The sequence below is a fragment of the Crocodylus porosus genome, unplaced genomic scaffold (assembly GCF_001723895.1).
Source record: "Crocodylus porosus isolate Cpor-Errol unplaced genomic scaffold, CroPor_comp1, whole genome shotgun sequence".
Classification (NCBI taxonomy): Eukaryota; Metazoa; Chordata; order Crocodylia; family Crocodylidae; genus Crocodylus; species Crocodylus porosus.
The window spans coordinates 10,454,930-10,476,100 of NW_017728909.1; the positions used below are offsets into that span (position 1 = coordinate 10,454,930).

The 21,171-nt window shown below is 48.1% G+C and overlaps 1 protein-coding gene across 2 annotated transcripts in view; it reads left to right on the forward strand.

Moving 5' to 3' along the window:
- Nucleotides 1-250: 250 nt before the first annotated feature.
- Nucleotides 251-21,171, forward strand: part of SMAD7 (SMAD family member 7) — a 38,830-nt gene continuing 17,909 nt past the window's right edge. Inside the window, exons 1-3 of one of the 2 annotated variants that reach the window (XM_019531782.1) lie at nt 251-911; nt 2,150-2,203; nt 8,442-8,513. In XM_019531782.1, coding sequence (XP_019387327.1) covers nt 425-911; nt 2,150-2,203; nt 8,442-8,513 — 613 coding nt within the window. In that variant the 5' untranslated portion in view covers nt 251-424. Of the gene's footprint in view, nt 912-2,149; nt 2,204-8,438; nt 8,514-21,171 lie in introns of both variants that reach the window. The other variant, XM_019531781.1, reaches the window with a different exon arrangement.

Sequence of the window (21,171 nt, forward strand, 5' to 3'; positions counted from 1 at the left end):
GAAACCGCCAACCCCCTCCCCCCTCCCCACGTCGTGCAGATTTAATTTCTCCCTCCCCCCCAAACTTCCCCTGGGCTGGAATCGGTGGATGTTTTAATCCGGAGGATACCGCGACTTTTCTGTTTTTTTGGTCCTCTTCTTTTTCCCGCGAGGAAGGTCTGTGCGGGGGGCGGGGGGCCCTTGTTTGGGGGTCGGTGCTGATCTGATCCGGGCGCGGCTCGATGCCGGGCGCGGAGCCCCGCGGGAGCCCCGCGCCGCGTCCCGCCGGCTAGCGGGGGCCCCGCGGAGCGAGCCTGGCGCATGTGGCACCGCGCTGGGGCTCGCGGGCTGCCGGCGCTCGCTGCCTGGACGCGGAGCCCGGATCCTTCATGACTTGCGGACGACATGCTCGTTTTGTAGCCGGGCACCCCGCTCCTCGTCCCGCATGTTCAGGACCAAACGCTCGGTGCTCGTCCGGCGACTCTGGAGGAGCCGCGCTCCCGGCGGGGAGGACGAGGCGGGCGACGCCGCCGCGGACAGCCGGGCGCATGGGGCCGGCGGCGGCCGGGGCTGCTGCATGGGCAAGGCGGGCAAGCTCGGCAAGGCGGCGCTGGGCTCCGAGGCGGAGCTGAAGGCGCTGACCCACGCCGTGCTCAAGAGGCTGAAGGAGAAACAGCTGGAGGGGCTTTTGCAAGCCGTGGAGTCCCGAGGGGGCACCCGGACCTCCTGCCTCCTGCTGCCCGGCAAGGTGGACTCCAGACTGGGTCAGCATTGGTACTCCCTCCCTTTGCTGCTATGTAAAATATTCAGGTGGCCCGATCTCAGGCATTGCTCGGAAGTCAAGAGGTTATGTTGCTGTGAATCTTATGGAAAAACTCATCCAGAGCTGGTCTGCTGCAATCCCCATCACCTTAGCAGGCTCTGCGAACTAGGTACGGAAAACGGGGGTGGGGGGGAGGGGGGCACACGCGTGTGCGCGCACGCGAGACGCGTGTGTGGTCTATGGGCTGCACACACCGCTGTGTATATGGACTACACGTGTGGGCTGTATGGACTGCACACATGTCTGTCCGGACTGCACACACACAGGCTGCACACGCATGGGGTCTGTATGGACTGCACAAAGGCATATCTAGTCCATGGACTACACACAGACATATGGTCCGTATGGGCTGAGCGCGCGTGCACACACACACACACACACACACACACACGTGTCCATATGGACTGGCTGGACACTTGTGAGTGTGCATGGGGGTGGGTGCATGGCTGCACGAGCAGAACATTTCGGGAAGGAAAGAGGAGCTGAGCCGCGGGGGGGGGGCGGCTGGGAGAAGTATTCAGGGGACTTGAACTTGGGGGCTTGGCGGAAGGACCCGGGACAGGCCCCCGTGCTCCTCCGTCCATACAGGAGTGCCCGGCCGGGGATGTGCAGGCGCCGGGGGCCAGTGGGTCCCCGCCCCCCAACAAGAAAACATTTGAGAGCCGCAGCCATGCTGCCGCCTCCTCCAGGCTCAGCTTTGTCTCTCCAATAAGCCCCAGCAAGCAAAGTTGCGGTGCCTTTGCCCGGCCAGTGGCATAAGAGCGAGGCCCCCCCGGCAGTAGTTTTGGTGCCGCTGTTCAGGGCAGCGTGGAGCCCCCGGCCCGGCCCGGCCCGGCTCCCTCCTCCTTCGGAAAACATGGCAATTACTTGCAAACTTTGCTTAGCTGCTGTAGCAGAAATCGGCCCCTTCTGACTAGTGGGGAATTGCTGAAGGGCAGCCCTTGATTATTATTTTCCTCCTTCCACTTCCCCCCCCTTCCCCCCAGCCTTTCCTTTTTTTTTTTTTTTTCCCCTTTTCTGTGAAATGTTAAATGTGTATGCAGCTAGGAAGGATTATCTGGCAGTCGGGATCAGTTGGTGATTTCCAGAGCTGGAGTGTTTTAGCTGAGCCAAGGAGGCCCTGATCAGACAGCCAGAGTAGCAGATAGCAGGGAGACTGGCGCCAGGCGGCCCCTTTTGTTTATCTGACAGCTAAATATCAAGGCAATCGCCGCTTAGCTGCCCTGCCTCCAACCCCCAGAGCTAAGACAAACAGTTTTGCTAAAAGAATGCCACTGTTATCATAAGTTCCTATCTTTTTTTTCTCATGGCTCTGCCTTTATTTTCTCTGTCCTTTTCTAATTCCAGAGTCTCCCCCTCCGCCCTACTCCAGATATCCAATGGATTTTCTCAAACCAACTGGTAAGTAGACCTTTAAACAGAGGCTACTGTCTTCAGATAAAAAGGGAAAACAACTCTTTCTCAGGGGAAATGTTTCTTGCCTTTGTTACACTGCTGATGCATTGTAGGGACGGTGATTGCAACTGCTGGCTTTTCCCAACAAGGGACCTGAACATTTTGGGATGGATCTGAACAGAAAGTGATGTCAATGTGGAGGTCTTGCCCACTTTGCCTAGCGAACACCTTCTCAGGCAGTCTTCCCAGTGTCGCTGGTAACGTTATGTGGCACAGGGAAAAAAGTGTTAGGCTCGTTCTCAACCCTATTCCGAGTGATGATGAATTTAAGATTAGCAGAGGAGCGTAGGAAATTTTAAATTTTTGATGAAAAAGGGCACAGAGCAGTTTTGACACGTGTGGTTTGTGCAGATCTTCTCGATGTTTGAAATCCTCCGGCATTCAGCATTATGAGATTTTTTTTTTTTTTTTATAAATGGAAGGGAATATCAAAAGTTTTTTAACACAGCTCTGCATGCCTGTTGCTTGTAATTGAATGGCAGACTGCCAGGGCAGAAGCCCATTTGAGGCTGGCACCAAGCTCTGTTGCGGTTGTCTGCATAAACTTCTGGTTGGCAGGCAAGCTCACCCTGTGTTAGATAAATAGGACTGGCATTGTGGAAGGAGAGAGAGGTTTAGTGGAAATCGGAAATGTGGATGAAGTCAGGGAAGGGCAGGACTCCACCGAGACGCTTCATATCTCTCTGAAGATTAATGGACCTAAAGTATTGATTGCAGCACGATTGTCTTTGCGATTGAGTCTTAAAGTCACGCAAGGCAGCCTGCTATAAAGGAGAGTCAAAACCAGGTCTCTTTCTAAAGACCCAGTTCAGGCAGGTCTGTTTTTCTGAAATTGTTGCTGTTTGGTTTCTTGGGATTGGCTGCCTGCTGGAGTCCAAGCAGTTCTCAGCCCCCAGGGGATGAAGTTTGTCTTTTCACATCACAGTTTCCCTCGGTCAGTTCTTAAAAAACAAAAAAAGTTTGCTCTAGAAAACTAACTCCGATTAAATTAAGTTCTTAGGAACTTCCAGGCCTGGATCTTATAACAAGGTCCATTTCTTTCCCCATTGTAAGCTCTTCTCATAACACACAGGTTTCCCTGTGCCATGTGGAAACAGGCACAGCTGTTGAACTAATGAATGGGTTGCATGTAATATTTTGCCGTAGTATTTAAAAAAACACACTAGATAAACGTTCATTATTTAATGAGGAGATATCAGTGTTGTGCTTTACATCCCTAACAAGTGTTACTTGCATTCACTAGCTGTTCTGATTAAGGAACTGTTTCTTAATATAGTCAAAGGTCCATTGAGTAGGACAGGATTTTATTGTTAGAGGAAGAACATTATCACTGAGACAGAGCCTGTAACAATCAAGAGAGCGATGCTTCCTTAGGACGTTCAAACGCTTAGGGCTTTTTTTTAACCAAATGATGACCCTGGGGGAAGACACAAACTGATCCGTGGACAGTTGAGGAGGAGAGCTGCTAACATAAAGCTGTAGGAGAGAAGAGTTAATGATTGCCTTGAGCTTCCTGTAAAGATGTTAGGATAAATCTATTAGGGTTTAAACATCCAATCTGCCTTTGCCAGGACCTCATTTTCAGTTAGTGGAGTGATATATTTATTCATTAGCAAGTGTTGACATAAGGTAGCAAAATGTGTGTAAACAGAAAAGCCGCAGAAATGAATGTGCTGTTTCGAAAGGAAAAGTTCTTCATATCGGCCAATAGGAAGTGATTAATGCTGCCAATCGGAAACACAAAAACAACTGGTTACTCACCAAAAAAGTTTTTTTTGTGCTTTTTTTAAAATCCATTTGGCAGTTGGATTCAGAATAGAGAAGTGCATGGGGCAGTGACAAGGACAAAAGACATCTATAAGTTTGCCATTGCAGGTGGTTTCACAACCTCTGGCAGGTTTTATTTTTGGTCTCCTTAATCAAGGCTGTTGTGGAGAGCAAGAGCACATGCACACGAAGCACTGTGTGTAGGGAGCGTTGCTATCTCTTGCTGCAGACAGAACCAGGCTGGGAGCGTGCTTTCTTGCGTTTTTCTAGGTTTCAAAGCATTATGCCAACCATTATTTGGTTAGAGGCTACTTGGGTGAAAAAAATATTAGCTTTCAGTGGAATGGGGTTCAAATTGGGCAGATTTTAGACACAGTCCTGCCCTTCCTGTTCTTCCACTTGCTTTTGTTGCACATCTTTGGGAAGAGATTGCGGCAGATGGTCCAGCAGGCTGAGTGAGTGGAGGAGCCTTTCTACGATGATGATGAAAACCGCTTGGTCAGTTCAGCAATATTATCTACAGAGGCTGGTGTTTCTACTAGGAACCTCACACAGGATGTTGACATGAAATGCAGTGGTATTATTAACAGGAACATATCAGCCTTTATGGTTAAGTCATGCAAGAGCTGATGAAGAACTCGAGTTGGAGTAAGTGGCGTTGGTGTGTGAGCAAGGCTTGAAGGATGAAGCCCACAGCCTTTATAAATGGGAATGAAAGCCAATAAATAACTGTAGTTACAACAGCTTTCAGGATGGGTGAAGTGAGATTTAGCAGCGTTTCCTTGGACAGGGACACGCAACAAATCATTGGCAAAGCTGAGAGTAGACTCCCCAAAATTCGGACGTAACTGAAGTATATTTTGTGGTGACTTTACAGCTTTGGTAAAAGCAAAGGGCTGTTCCATCCTCATTCAAGAGCTTGAACCTGCCGCTCTTATTGTTCTCATTAATGTCAGTGATAGTCATCACCTCTGGAAGGACTGCGGATGTGGGCTCCAAGGGAATTGTGCTCTTGATATAATATGACCCCAACTCCTTGTGGATATGAACCTTCACAGAGTCTGGGGTGGGTGGGGGTCAGTACAATGAAGTCAGAAGTAGAGGGGCCGTTTAACTAGTAAGTCCATCGTTCTGTCCTGGGTATGACCATAAATTGCATCCAACTGGAGGGTCTGGTGGCAATGTGGTGGGGCTCCTATAAAATACCACAGTGTTGCATCCTCCAGAGTAAGGCAAGTATAGGGCTCCTCAAAACCCTAACCCCGCTGCCTTGAGGGTACTCCTTGGCTGGAGAAAGGTTGAGGGACATCACCCTGGCAGAAATGTGCCCACACTGAAGCGCTAGGCAGTCAGCAGCAGCTCTAATCTGTTGGTCTCTGGCAGCAGCAACAGCCATCAAGGCACTGAGTGTCTGGACTTGGTCTGACCTTTTGGGACTCTGTGGCCCAAGGAGGGGATGGTAGGTCTAGGGCAGACTCCACTTCGCCATACTCTTGCCTAGATGAAGGCCTTGGTGTGATGGTCGCATAGATCTCCTGCGCATACACCATGATCCAGAGGATTGATGTTTGCCACGTGTGTCTTGCTGTTCCATATCGACGAGCTCTTTCTGTGTGATGGTGTAAATGGCCTGGGCAATCCTGCCTCCTTTTCAGTAGCTCCCGTTTCTGACTGGGCTGGGCCAGAAGGATGCTTGTGTTCCCGTGCAGGCCTGTGACTTCTTGAACGTGGCTGAGCCTGTGGTTTAGCTTCCAAGGGGTTCTGCTGGACTTCTGGTTTCCTTATTTCCAGGTGGCTGCACACTGGTTTTGCATCAGCCTGGTTAGCATCAGTCTGTACTGGCTGGGTCCGGCTGGACTTGTCTCCTCTGGAGGCAGTCACTGCCACCCATGGCCAGAGGAGGTCTAACAAGAGCAAGTGGAGGTGCTTTGACCCCAGTTCCTTCCAGGGATAAGTAGAAAGTAACCCTAGGAGCAGTTGGCCTCTGGGTTCAAACTCCAAGCCCTGAGTGACTGAGGATGTGGCGGAGGAGCTAGCCTGGGTGGGTGGCTAGTCCGCTGGATTCTGTTTCCCAGGTAGATTTAAATATCCTCTGTTTGTCATCAGGATGCAGAAAACCTAACTCAGTGTAGCAGCATGCTGCGTGTCCTCAAGGGTTGCACATTTGAACGGGGGTTGAAAGTTTAGCAACTTGCAGAAAACATTCAGCACCTCACTGAGCTGGGCTCCTTATCTTTGCAGTTTCACTTTGCCTTGAAATGGCTCCTTTTGGGTGATAACTGACTTGAGGCATGAAGGGATACACATCTAGTCACTCTGGATGAACCTCTCAAGTCTTAGAGGGATCCAGTCTTAGGAAAAGATGCCAAAATACTCCATACCAGCCGGAGGGCAGGGATAAAGGGAAATGCGTGGCTAAATTAGCCAAGTTTAACGTAAAGAACGTAGGTGGATCACACCAGTTACATAGGCCGTACCTGGGCATTGCACTTCTCCCAGTTCTGAAATGTGCTGTTCTTGGTCAGGTTTCTTTTTGTGTGTGTAATGAAACAGTAAAGGAAACTTAATGTTGGATATTGGGAAGGAATTGAAGTCCAGAGAGCGACCAAGTGAAAGTATACTGGGTTGCACCATGATATCCTGATGCAGAGCCACAGTCAGGAAGGTCCAGGCTTTTGGGGCAGGGGTCTGGAGAAACACAGAGATGGTATTTGTATTTGAGTTTGCCTTGTAATAAGATTACTCTAACTCCAGAGCGGTCTTATGGTTAAGGGTATGTCTTTTTAAGTCACAAGAAGTTGACATATTGCTATAACTGTCTCTGGCTGTCTTGAGAGAGAGAACCTAAGTTACTTAAAAATGTCTGGTGTACTAACAGAGGACCTGGTTATATTTGACCCTAGAGCAAGATGACATGCAAGGGGCAAATTATGTCCTTTGATGTATGGCACAAGGCTTACGCTGACTTCCATGCGGGAGCATGATATGCAAGTAGGGGCAGATCAGAGCTCAAGAGGGGACATTGCTCTGTAGCACAATCCAACCTGCAGTTCAGGAAAGCACGGGCAGAGGGAAAGCAATTAGCAAATTCATTTGAAGCAATCTTAAGGGAAAGGGACAAGATAATCTTCTATTTTAGATTGGAAAGTAGAAAGGGGTTAAAAAAAAAAGCAACTTTTCCTGGAACGTAGAAAACCCTACAGGGCATTTAGAAAGTGTATAGTATACAGTATTTCACAAGTAAGTCTATTTCCTGTCGCCCCTATTGTTTTCAGTTTGATTAAGTGTATCCTGTTAAACTGTATATTCCTGTTATGGGTTATACTTGACTCTGATAAAATGAGATTACACATACACATGTTTTTTCACTAGTTTTCAGAAGCGAGCGCTTGGCTGAGGGGGGGAAACATCTTGTAACAGAAAACTCAGCCCTAGTAGCGGTGGCCCTGGCTGGCTCTGAGAGAAAACCATAGCTGAAAAGATACAATTTGGAATGTCCAAATTCGGTGACAAGAAGGGTCGTCTTGTCAGCATGCCAGGAACCTGTGCGTTGGGTGTACGCGGAGAGTGCTCGCCTGACTTTTTAAATGCACCGAGACCCCGGTGTTTCTATGTTTACATTTCCCTTGACAGAAGATTAACAAAAGTGCAAGTTTACAAGCAATACTAGGTTGATCAGCGTGGAACTCATGCTACAGTTATGTAGAGAGGGAAGATAGTTTCAGTGTTTCAGACTTTGTCCCTCTCTGAACCAAAAAGTTGTGATCTGGTCAGAGGGATGGTTAATGAGACACTTTATTTTTTTCTTATTTTTCCTTGTAAAAATTCCCTGCAGTGGTGGATGGAGGGAATTCAGTCCAGTCAGCCAGTTAGAGTCCACTGATGTACACATAAGACAATGGAAAGCAAAGTAAATTCCCATGAATGGCAGGCTCAGTGTTTGAGTAATTGAAATTGGCCAAAAAAAAAAAAAGGGCCTCCAAAAATGTAAGCAAGAGAGCAAAGCCCTCATTAGCCCGTCGGTGACAGAAAGTGTTTTTATATTTTCCGGTTTAGTACTTCTACTTTGCTAATATAGTTCTGTGCTATGGTCAAGGTGTAAGACGGTGTTTCAACTTTCTGGAGTTCAATCAGTTGCACAAGAATGGCAGACTTCAGCTAATTACCCAGTGACTGGGACAAAAAGATTCCAGTCAGTATATAATTTTTGCATGCCCTGACTGATGATTAAGTGGTAGCGTGGAGCCTACACAAGGGTGATGAGTTAGGGTGGAAGTATCACCATGAACTGGGCAGACAATTAGTAATAGTTTCCTGTTAAACCCTGTGGAATGTGTCTTCTGCTCTTGACCTTGTTTACAGCGTGTTAAGGAACTAATATCTCTCTATTTCTCACTCTTTCCCCCTGCTGCAGCAGATTGTCCAGACTCTGTGCCTTCCTCCACTGAAACAGGGGGAACTAATTGTCTAGCCCCTGGGGGGCTTTCAGGTAAGACGCATTTCATTACATTTGCTCTTGTATAATCAACTCATTCGGGTCCCTTTCCTCCTTGTTACACCTGAAGTGCCTTTTATTTCCCGACTCTGGGTGAAGTAAGAATGATGCTGAGGCTTTGTAAGATTTTCTGTCAATTAGGCTGGGATGTCAAAAGGAGAATTGCTGTCCCTGACGGTGAGAGTGGAGCACCTGATTCTTTTCAGTGTGGTTGGAGGCCCAAGTCTAAGTAATCCATCCACTGAAAGTCAGTGAGACAGACCTATCTTCCCGTGGAGTAGGTTTGGTGCCTGGGGATGGATACATCAGTGGGGAGAAAGTTGAATGTTGTTGCTAATTCACTACAAGTAGATTAATTAAGCAGGCAAATTGCAACTGCACCCTCGGAGACAGGTGCATGTCAAACGCTCCTTGCCTTGATTCGGGTAGTAAGTACCCTTAAGCGCAGCTGATTCTGTCGGTAAGGCGAGCCGTGTCTGACCATGGGTCTCGAGTCCTTCTGGGTTTTTGTTATTTAATGCAGCTAGTGTCTGTTCACCTTTCTGGCTACAGTACAGTCAATAAATAATAGCATCAGTAGACATAATGGCCTTGCTCAGGGACATCTTGGCTACTAAGTGTTCTCCATTCCCAACTCTTGGGGTCTTGTCTGAGAGAGGCAAACTAGCTATAGCAGGTGAGCAGTTAGGTGAGAACCATTCAAGTGCACGTGCATTTTACATACTTGAGGTCTAAATTACATCTCCAGCTATATGGGACTGGTACAGAGAGATGTACTTGGGGGCCAGGAACTGTATGGTGTGGACTTGGACCAGGAAAGAGCTGGGCATGATGGTGTGAAAGGTCCAGCTGGCAGGCGTGCGGGGTGTGCGGAGAGCAGCTGACTGCATCTGGTGTGCAGGTGCCTGAAAGGGAACTTACCTATCTGCTGTATGCCGCGTATAGGAGACATTATTGGCTTTATTTTTTTCTGGAGGGGCTGCGTCCTCACGGCTCTTCTCAGCTCCAGTGAGAGTGGGCCTTTCAGGGGGTGCAGTGCTTCCAGTCCCCTTTCCATTTCCCTGGTCCATCATGCTTTCAGGAGGCGTAGCTGGGCCCTGCCTACTAGTCCGTGTTGGGAGATGCTGCCCCTTGTCAGAGCGTCTCGCTGATTTACGATTTGTGGAACATTTTCTCCGTTTGCTGCCCTGTGACTGGCATTTTAGAAATCTGGAGGCTGCTGCTTTGCATGCGTCTTCCCCCTCCGCCCTCCTCCCCCCTTTCTCTCCAGGAATTGCATTTGGTGTGGATGTCTTTAAGTGAGCCTTGTTTGTTTTTCTTGCAGTGTAATATATACCCTGCCTGTTATTCGAGAGGGGAGCATATTGTTTGTTCAAAGGCCCTAATGAGAATTAATCAAATGAAGGAAGAGGGGGAGCTTGTGGTTGGTCCCCCCCCCCCCCCAGTCTGGGGCAGAAAGGGGGTGGCAGAGGGAGGCTGCAAAGGAGCACGAGGTAAAACAACACAATAAGGATGTTGTTAGATCGTGGTTTTTTTTGCCGTGAAATATGTGGGGTGGAGCAGGGGGGAGAGCCGAGTTCCCCAGGATACCACATGAAATAAGCAGAGGAAGTACTCGCTTTTAAAAGGGGGCTTTTTGAAAGGTTTGCGTTATTGATAACATCTCGTCTGTCTGGTCTGGTCCTGGGGGGAGGGAGGTGGGGGTTTGGGCTGCAGGAAATAACATGGCTTGCCTATGAATGCTTTCTTAAGGGGCTCACCGGGGTAGTTCGGTCTCGCAGCACATCAAGAACCGGTGGAGGTGGCCCAAACGAGACGGTTTTATTAATCTCCTGCCCAGCCCCCAGAAGACGGCACTGGTTCCTTTGGAGCATGGGTTGTTTTTTTTTTTTTTTTTTTTTTTGGGGGGGGGGGGGGTTGTCTTGCTTATCAAAGGTTTTCCAAACCCCTTCAAACAGGGGGAACCATTTACGATCATTAACCACCCTTTTTCCTCCCCAGTGTAATTGTAGCCATTTAGTTTAATGAGGAGCTGATAGGAGTGTTGACTCATGAAGGGATACGGTTAGCTACACAAGCCCTGAAACAAAGCTGAATGCCTCCACATGAAAGAGCATTTGTTTTGAATTTGGTCTGATTTACTGGCAGCTCCTCTCCGCGCGCACGGGAGTGCGGCTCTGCAAATCCCAACCGGAGAGACCCGGGCAAAGAAATGGGGTTTGCAGCAGTTCTCTGAAGCCGACTTTCTCTCTCTCTCTCTCTCTCTCTCTCTCTCTCTCTTTTTTTTTTTTTTTACATCCTTCGGGTAGTACAACGAGGTATTGACTGGGGCTTTCATGAGCTGTTCAAGGGGGCACTTGGCGTCCTTGGGAAAAGCCCCGTCTCCTCTGAGTTCGAACAGACAGTGGTTCACCAGTGCCAGGCAGAGTGCAGCCTCTCATAGGGCCAGCGAGTTGTGTGGACTCTGGCTCAACGCTTTCGTACCACGGGGCTGCACGAGCCCCAGGTTGCCGGAGATCTGAAAGCTGAGCGGATGGCAAGTGCAGGGCAGCGCTGGGATCAGGTGGATCGTGGCTGTACCTGGGGTTCCCTTTAAAGAGCTACGTGCCGCCTTCCCTCGAGGAATCTCTTTGGCCACCAGCAGCCACCGCCAGGTGTCCGGCACTGCGTGCTGCTGTCTGGGCAGCGGGGCGACGGCGGCGTGTCCGCGGAGGCTGGCAGGGTTGGAGACGGTCCGGCAGAGTGCGATGGCCATGTATGGGGATTTGGGAAGCGGGCCAGGACGCTGGGCGTAACATTCCTAGTCCTACAGGAGAAGTGCGGTAGGGCCCGTAGGAGCAAAGACGTTGCGATAGAAAAAGGGAAGCAGTGGCTTAAAACAAGAAGCAGCACACTACTATTCCTCCTCCAGGCTGGATCCTTTCTTTAAGAGCCTCAGGTTCAGCTACTAATATTATATTGCTCTTGATTGCTCTTGAGGGCAAGTTCACTGCTGAATGGCAGAGGTCCCGGGATAGCATCGAGAGGAGACCGGCGTGGAACGATGTGGGTAATATAGAGCGAGCTCCTGCAAGTGTTTCCCCCTCGAAATAACCAATCTGAGCCTGTCTTTCACTTGCTCTGTTTTCTGTTTTTCTTCCTGGCCTGGCCTGCACTGCAGTGAGCCAGCTTAATGAATGGGGCTCAGTTCAGGGTGGGAGGAAGGTCGGGAGCCTGGAGCCAGGGGCTTGATTCTTTTGGCAAGGGAAGAAGAAAAAAAAAGGGAGCTGAATGTGAAAACGTAATCCCGTGGGGGTCCTCACAAAGGAACTGGTTCCTCCTGAAATGCACAGAGGTGACCTTTAATTCACTGGAGCTGCCCTTTCATGTTGTCTGTGGCACTTTTAAAAGGAGTGAGACGAAGTGAAGTGCGGGTGGGAGGGCAAGGAAGTTTGGGCAAAGAGGAAGGGAGGGGAACCCTGACAGCACAGCCCTCCTGACCTGCCGGGACCTGGTTAACTTTCTTTTTTTTTAAAAAAAAAATCTTTCCAAAGGTTAAAATCTGAACAGAGGAGCCCATGAAGTCAACATGCGGCTTGGCTCAATTTTAATGCAGTATCAGTTAATCCTTTACTCCAGAGGGAAAACTTTCCAGTCCTCCCTCTTTCTTCTCTCTCTCCCACCTCCTTCCATAATCTCTGCCTTGCATTCATTTTGTTCCCTTTTTTTTTTCTGCCCTGCTCTCTTTTTTACTGCTCTCTCTCCGGCTTAGTTTAGTAGGACTTCACACTCAAGAAATCTGCCACCAAATCAACAGGTGTCCCTGCCCAGCTAGTAGGGAACTGTCGTCTTTTTTTGTTCATTTGGTTCTTGATCCTACTTTTACCCCACGTATTGGAGAGGCAACCATTTTTAAACACGTTTTAATTTGACTCTTTCTTAGAAGATGAATCGATGAGGGTTGAGTCCAAGTGTCTTGCCCGTTAGCTGCAGTCCCATGCGGTATATGGGCAGCTCAGCCTCTGCTTCCCAGGAGGAGTCCTCCGAGACTCAGAGCTGCCTGGCAAGTTGGAAACAAGTTGAGCTGATTCAGATCCTGATCATCCTTACTTTTTATGACGGGGTTGTTAGCGGGATATCAGACCCATCACAGATTTCAGTCTCAATGAGGGGTGTCACTGGTGACAGACGCTCATTTTGGACTCGCTGCAAAGCCCATTGAAGTCCATAAGAGTCTTTTCATAGTTTTGTCCCGGGCCGTTGTATCGAGGCCTTTCTGGGTGCAAACTCAGCAGGTTGAGCCGCTCTGTTCTTCCAAGCTTCGCCAGACGTTCCTGAAATGTCTGAGCCACAGCAGCGTTGCGCGCCTACAAGCTCTAGCTCCCATGTCATTCAGGGTTAACACTTTGGATTTCTTTTGAAGACAGGGACTGCAAAGATAGGAAGCCACTTAAGAGTCTGAAGAGATGTCGGCGGTGCTTTCTGTCCCTGCTCCCTCTGCCTTTCCCTCCAAACAAACCTCAGCTTACTTAATGGAGCACTTTAATTCCAGTTTGATTCATCTTTACTACAAAAGCTCCGATGTGCAGCTGACTGACATTTCATTATGAAATAGCGGGCAGGCCTGGAATGTTTCACTATGTCTTTGATCCCTGCTGGTATCTGTGTCCACCCGGGGGAAGCACCTTTTTAAAAAAAAATAAATCTGGAACTATTCACAATAGAAGCACAGTTTTTTTGGGGGGTTTTTTTGGCTCGACTTACAGGTTCCCCCTCAGCCCCAATTCCCCCAGCAAATCGGACAGAAGCAGGAATCGGAAAGGTTGCTCCCAAGAAATCCTAACGATGTTTTCTCATTCCCCTCCCTCCAATACAGAGTTTATAACCGCCTGCAAAATGCCTGTATTTACAAATCGACATCCTATTATAATCTGGAATTGGGAAATCTTCCGGTGCAACTAGGGTTGTATATTTGTCTGTGGGATAAACAATAGATAACTTTTTTTTTTTTTTTTAAGTAGTCCTTTATACTTAGTTTACATGAGCACATGCCTTTTTTTATTACTGTTATTTTTTTTTATTATTATGTTCATGTTGTATCGCAAATTTTCTTTCTTAGCCCTGCAAAAGAACAGGTCATACGCAGCATTCGCTTGTATTCACGTGTGTTAAATAGCTTACCTAAAAATTCAGTCCCACCCTCGAAAGGACAAGGTTATCAGGGGTTAACACTGAGATGACAGCATTGAAGTCTTTGGAGCAAACCAGGCTGCCTGCCAGGCTAGGAGCCTTGCAGCTCCCTCGCACATCATCTGACCATGGCAGAGTGTAGCCAGGCCAGTGAAGTAGAGACTGGGACTTGGCAAGGACTCCCTGTAGCTTTTGGCCTCTGCTTCCCCATTCTAGCTCCTCCTTGTCTTAGACTTTCTTCCAGGAGCAGGGTGGGCTTTTTAAGGAGGAATCTCAAAAGGCAAAGGAGTGGGGACAGACCTGACTGGCAAAGGTTAGGGGGGAGAGAGAGAGAGTGTGTGTGTGTGTGTGTGTGTGTGTGTGTGTGCGCGCGCGCGTGTGTGTGTGTGGTCAGTGTACTTGTGTTTTGAATACATATGTACAGCCCTGGTGTTGGAACTGAACCAACTTCCAGCATGTATAGCATATAATGGAAAACATGGTTCTTTTCATAGGGTTATTTCAATCATCCTGTAGAATATAATAATGATATCCCTCAAAGGTTTTAAGAGGATAGTTTTCTTGGAAAAAAAGAACAGAAACAACAGCTTGTAGGCAAGGATTCAATATTTAAATTCAATAGTTTTTGTAGTAATCATGCCCAAACCCTATTCACTTCATCTCTATTAAAATCTACAGGATTGTTCCCAAGAAATCCTGCCTTGAAAACAATTGACAGCAAAGCACAAAAGAGAGGCTGCCACGAGGGGCTTTTTCTGGTGGATGGGGAAAAGCATTTCCTCTGTCAAAACTTCCCTTTGATGAGCAAAATCTACTTTAATTTCTGCAAAGCAGAAGAACACATTAGTATTATATGCCACAATGATTTCTAATACAACCAGCTTCCAACTGTAGCATTATTTTTGCAAGGCTATTGTATATTAGTCTTTTCACTGCTGCTGGCAAATAGGTTTCTAAGCTATTATTTTTTCTACAGCAACCTAACAATTTGGAGAAGAATAAATAGAAAAATTGATTTTAAAGTCAGTTTAGCCCCAGTAACATGCATGTGTTTATCTGCTTGTTTGCCTTGGTCTGATTCAGAATGGTATCTACCTGCCAACTAAAATGTACCCAATGAAAGTGGCAGAAAAAAATGCAATCACTTGGGACATTTAAAATTAGAGAGGACAAAAATATTAGTAACTGTATCATAAGAAACAAGCCCATGTTGGCAGGGAGATGGGCTTAAATCTATGATTTCCATGAGCCTGTATCAGTTACAGTACAGGAACAAATAGCGTTTGCCATGTGCATTTGTCTGATAATGGGAGTAGGAAAAGGGGTTGAAACTGCTTCTGCAAGCGGAGGCTGAGACTGCAGCCAAAGGGAGATCTTAAATGCCTGCTGATGGTGGTAGATTCATGTGTCCCGTGTTGGGCTCTCAGCTTTCTTTTCATAGCTGCTTCCTCTTTCTCGGTAGTGTTGGTGGGATGGCTCATAGGGAACGAGGTGGGATTTAGGCCTGAGAAGAGAAGTCACAACCTACATTTTCAAAATTGGGCACTAGCTTTAGACCTCTTTTGCTTTCTGGATTTCCAGCTCAAGAAACCAGGGGCCAAGTTTTGCAGAAGCATGGACCACCAGCACCTCCCTCTTCATAGTTTCATAGTCGTTAGGGTCAGAAGGGACCTGCATAGACTATTGAGCCCGACCCCCTGCCCTGGGCAGGAAAGAGCGCTTGTAGCAAGCCCACCGTCTCGTGCCGGGCTGCCCCAAAGCAGAAGCGGCTGGAATTTGTGGATATTCCTGAATTGCGATGCAAGCATATTAGTCATGCGGGCTTTCTTCAAGAGTGGTCAGCAAAGGAAAATGTCCTGTGGTGACCGCTGCGGGGCAGACAGCCCCTGCTGACCTTACCACCCCTTCAGCCCGTGTCTCAGACTGCCCCGCTTGTGCCCACGCAGCGTGACCTGCTCCTGTCCGCCAGCCGCTTGACTATTAACTAAGGTTGTTGCAGGGTTATCAGCCCGTGCCTATCGGGTCCCATCTCCAAAGCCTCTAGGACTCCCGAGGACTCGGGAGAGACGCTGATAATGACCTCTCTCTCCCTTTGACCAAATGGGAGACGGGTCAGTCTTATCAGCTGTGTGACTGGGTGGTTTCAAAAGATGAACATGGCATTCCTGCTGGTGCCGGCTTGTAGTGACCTCTGCGTGAGCCGTGTAAAATAATACTGTAACAGGCCACGCGGAGGTCACTGCCAGCAGTACCATCTTTCTTGAGCAGGATTGAATGACCCACAGAGCAGCCTGGCTGCCTGCCTACTGTCACAAAGTAGCTTCCTTTACAGTTTATTTTGAGCTCCAAGATATTATTAACTGCTGATACACGGTCTCGACTTAGCCGTAACACACAAAGAAAGTAAAGTTCAAGCGTACGGCTTCACTTTTTACCTAAATTTGTTCCCCTCCTTGCAACCACCCTCCTCCCCTTTCCCCACACACCCTCCTTTGTGTAAGGGCCATTTGCCTTGGGCTTGTTTAACGTGAAACTGGGGAATAGGTGATATCGTGACTGCGAGCGAGGAACTGCGTAGTAGAAACAAGAACATGGCCTGATCCTGCCTGGTGCTGAGGTCAGTGGGAATGGAGGGCGCTGGATGCCTCAGGATTTCCGGCTCCTGGCTTTTGTTCGCCTTTATTTTTATTATTATTGTTGATGTTGCTTAAAGAAAAAACGAGTGTTAACGTCTTGGATGTATTCTTCGAACGTTGTTGGCTCCCGACCTCGAGCGATGGTGGAGTGACCTCATTGGCAGCTGCCAGGCTGTCTCCTGCAGGAGCACAACCGTCTGCAAGAAATCCTCTCCTTGGGTTCCTTGGCCGGGGATCTTCCGCGGTTGTCCAGGAGAGAACAGCTCTGCTGGCTTGGGATTCCCACTCCTTTGGTGTGGTACACCCTTGGGGACTGGTGGGATACGGGGGTGAAGCCCCTGAGCCCCTTCAGCAGCGCCGAGCCTGGGCAACTGTCTTCTGCACTTCTGGGGTGCAGCAGTCTCGGCTGGCCCTGGCAAACGGAGGACGCAACGGGACTGCAGCAGTTCGTTCAGTAGTAGCTTGTCTAGCTAATTTTGCTGGGATGGGAGAGTGGAAGGGATGGACAGAGAGCATCCCGCTCCCCCGACTCTGCTCCCTCGCCTCGGGCGGGCCCGGGCAGCACAAAGAAGGAGCAGAGGAGGGCAGGTCATGCGATCATGGAGGATGCAAGATTTCCTTTAGCTCGTCTCAGGTGGAGGGGATGTCTGGTGTCTGGAAGGACTCTTCCCCATGCCTGCCTAACGTGCTCCACAGGAAGGCTGGTTCCACTCGTGTTGGTGTTGACCCAATATTTTGTTCTTCTGAAGCCGGCAAGTGGAGTCTATTGGGAGAGCTTTCAGAGGAAAGGGCTCTGGGGGTGACACCTTTAAAATAATCCTTTTCTGCTGGATGGACAGCGAAGCTTGCACGGCGCTTTCATGAGAGCGGAGTTGTGCCCCTGAGTGTTTTTGCTCAAAACATACTTGTGCATGCACGTAGTGCATTGTAGGTAAGGTGGTGGCGGGCATACGCGTGCCGGTCCTCTGCCAGGCAAAATGCCTGTTCCAGTGAGCGGCCCCAGGTCTAGGCTGGCAGGGGAATCTCATGTTCCCAGCGGTAGGGTGTCTCCCGAGGGAGCAAGCTGCAGAAGCACAAAGACCCTGGGGGCGGATTCCCGTTGGAGGGCAAGGCTGACGAAGGCGGGCATAGCTCGCACCACTGCGTGCCAGCTCTGGTTGCTCGAGCCCCACGGGTGTGCTGCCTGAAGGGCTGGACCAGCTCCATCGCTTAAAAAACATTTTTGGATCTGTGTGCGCACATGGGCACACGCAAACACGTGCACGCGTTGTATGATGCAATGCTTATTAACAGAGAACTATTTTCTTCATTTTTTTTTTTGTGGGGGGGGGGGTAGCCTTTTAAATACGTGATGATAACTTTCACCGTGTTAATTAACAGGAAACATTGGGACAAGACAGGAAATTACATCACTTCTTTATGAGAAAAGGGCTAAGTTAAAAAGAAAAGAAAACATAGCTATTAGTAAAAAGGAGGAAAGAGGGAGCAGGGGAAGGGGGGAAAAGAAAAGAGCCTTTTTCCTTCCCTTGATCCGAAGTTCTCATGAGGCCTGATTTTTCAGAGAGGGGCTGGTTGAGCACTTTTATTTTATTTGTATTATGTTGAAAAATATTTTACTAGCAGGGTCACCTTTGCTGGAGCGCTGCACTCAGCCTGTTTCTCAGCGCACTGAAGGATCTTTTCATGACTGCTCTCAGCTTCCTTCCCCAAACTGGGAGGCCAGGGAAGCTCTTGGCTTGGAGGCTAATTTTGGTTTGGCTGCTCAGCCCTCAAAATTGGTCCCCACCCAGTGTCATTATCTTGGTTTTAACTTGCAAAAAAACCTGAGAAGCTTTGTAAGAGTTTGCTCAGCCCTTCCTTACCCTTTTAACCTGGCTGTTCAAAAAGCAGTGTAGCTCCAGCTCCCCAAATGCCACCTCCTTAGTGCTTGTGCTTCATGTCCCCCTGCTGTTTTGGGTTTTTTCCAAATAACATTAAGTCATTAGCCTGTTTTCAGATGTTCCTTGGAAGTCCTTTCTGAGATCCAGTGCATTCATCGGGATGAAAAAAAAATACCTTTTAGAACTGCCTTGGTAGATTTGATGTCAGTTGTTGTCTGACTATGAGTTGGGCCTTACATTAAAATTGAACGTGAATTTATAGGTGATGGAGGTACCCCCTGCCCTGAGCAGGAAAGAGCAGGGGATGTTCCTATATTTATTAATATAGGAACACCTATGGGAGTATGAGGTGCTCCTATAGTAATAAATATAGGAACACCTATATTTAGGATGTGTTTCTGTATTTATTAATATAGGAACACCTCATTTGGGCCTAATGATATTTTGGCTTTGATCGTGCAGTTCCTTGGATTATTATCATCCAAAGCATCAGTGGAGGAACAGGTATGGTTAAGTGCTAAGTATAGTCTGTCAAAGAGTGTGGTAATAGGTTTCCTAGCTTGTTTTCTGCTTTAACTTGCTAATGCTCAAGGTACAAAGGATGGGATGTAGGCATGTGTGAAGAGACACGATTTTAAGAGCCACCATCCCCATCCTGATCAGTCTTTCGGGCCCAGACCCTCTAAGGTACTGAAATGTCTGGACTCACTGGAGTCCCATTGGTATCAGGAATTGGATATCAAGATACCTTTGAGGACTTGAGCCTTGCTGCTTCTTCTTGATGCTCAGCATGCTCCCTGTCCCATTTAAAACTTTTTGTGGTGTACTTACACCAGTAAGACTTTGGCACCAGTGGTTTGCAGAACCAAGGCCTTCATATGTACATAGAGCAGATGGCATGGCCTGGTTGGGATTAGACATTGCTGAGAGCAAGACCGCTCTCGGCCTGATTTCACCACTTCCCCAGGGTTTGTATGCACCAGCAGGATTCGCTGGGAGGCTCAGCATCACTTCCCTGATTACATGTACACAAAACAGCCACCTAGCTGAGTAACCTTATCGTTATTCAGAGAGTGGCTATTACAGGAGACAGCACAGAGTTTATTCGTCTGCTGCTGTTGCGTTGTGTTTTCATAACGCGGTGAGAGCCTCCGGTTGTAATTGCCAGTGTGTGAAGCAGCAAGGGTGACTTGGCAAAATACACCGTGGCGCCAGAGCAGGGTGATGCAGGTAGGGTGAATGCAGGCTGGAGGAGTCTTGTAGGCGAGGCTTGCTACTCTTTTTTTCTCTTTTTGATCTGCTGTTACAATTTCAAAATGCCACCTTCAACTTCATTTCGCAAGCTGTCTGCCCTCTTGGTTGAGGCAGTGTGTGTGCACATGTAAAAATAGTCCCTTGTGCCTGTAGTCGTTCTCATTAGGTCTCCTGTACAAAGTGGCATATCCAGCATTGTGCTAGATCATGGTAAATGATTTAATCAGGCATGTCCTGAGAAACCTTTATGTCTGTGTTGTGAGCTGATGACTTGCAGGCCCCCAGAACGCTTGCACTGATCTTTTGAGTTTTTGCTAATTTGTCTAAGTAGGAAGAAAGCAAATTTTTGTTTTAGAGCAATAATTCACAACTGCTCAAGTGGTTGACGGTTTAAAATATGTTTACACATATATGCATAGGTGGTGCCTATAAGAAGTTAGCCCAAGATTGTGAATGGTTGTTTTCTTTTTGCAAAATAGCGCCAGGAGAGCGCTTTTAAAGTTAGTTAGGTAAGACATTTAATTAACTAACTTCTAAGGTTAGATAAGTTAAGTAGAGCATCACCTTTTTAGAGGTGAGCACTATGCCAGCCTCCCATGGGTGCATGTGACTTGCATGTCCTGCTTTTTAAGACAGACTTCCCATCTCTGGGGATCTGATCAGCCCTTTCTAGTTTTTAAGATCATGCAAACACACATGCTGGTCTCCCCAGTTTTGTACTCAGGTGTCCATTAGCTTCTGAAGCAATCTTGCTCATACCTGGCAAATGTCATTGCTGGAGAGGTGGTGAATGTTTAACCATCCTTCACTTTATAAAGGCAAAGTTGGCTTCCCTTGGCTGCAGAGCGAATGGCCTGTGTGCTGATAGGGATGCCCTCCGTGTATCGATACTACAAATTACAAAGCATTACTGCTGAGGGTGGAAGTTCCCAGTCTTTCCGAGGTAGAGACTCTAAAGGCAAAGTTAGTAGGCAAATTTGGGGGGTTACCTTTTTTTCTCTTTGGACTTTGACATGTGACTGGGTTTGCAGAGCAGGGGGGTGCAGCGTTAATCTGCCTCTTGCAGGAGCAGTGGGAGGATTGCATTTAGGCCAGCACTTAACTGGCGTTGAAGACCTCCCCCACCATGAAAGAAAGGAACCCCACCCAAGCAGAAAGAGTTTGCCCTACTGATAGGAGAGTTCAGTGCTGCTGGCTGATTAATGTCCTGTTTGACAGGGGTGTTTCAGTTCTGCAGCACCAGTCTGGACAGAGTAAATACATAATCATAAAAAAATAAAATAAAAAATCATACTTTGAGCAGCAATGCAGGAATCACAGGGCAGAAGTTTTATTTGGAAAACTAGCCGGGAGTCTTGATGTTACATCACCAGGTTTGAACTGATGAATTAATTTTCTTTGGAAGCCGGGCAGAGACTTTCTAGCTTGTTACCAGGAACAAATGCATAAATCTTAGCGCAAAGCAGCCGTTACTGTTCCTAGGCTTTATCACAGGCTTGCAGAGCTGTATGGACAATGCATCTCTGGTGTCAGTGGCTCAGTCCGAGATCCCTTACCCGACTCCGCTTGCACCCACCCAACACATCTTATCACCGCCAAAGCTGGGGGGGAGTTACTTGCCCAAATAAAATGTACAGCTATAGCAACGAGAAGACCCCGATGACATCTCTTGGGGATTAGGCCCCGAGAAACCGTTTTTAATAGTCTAACCTT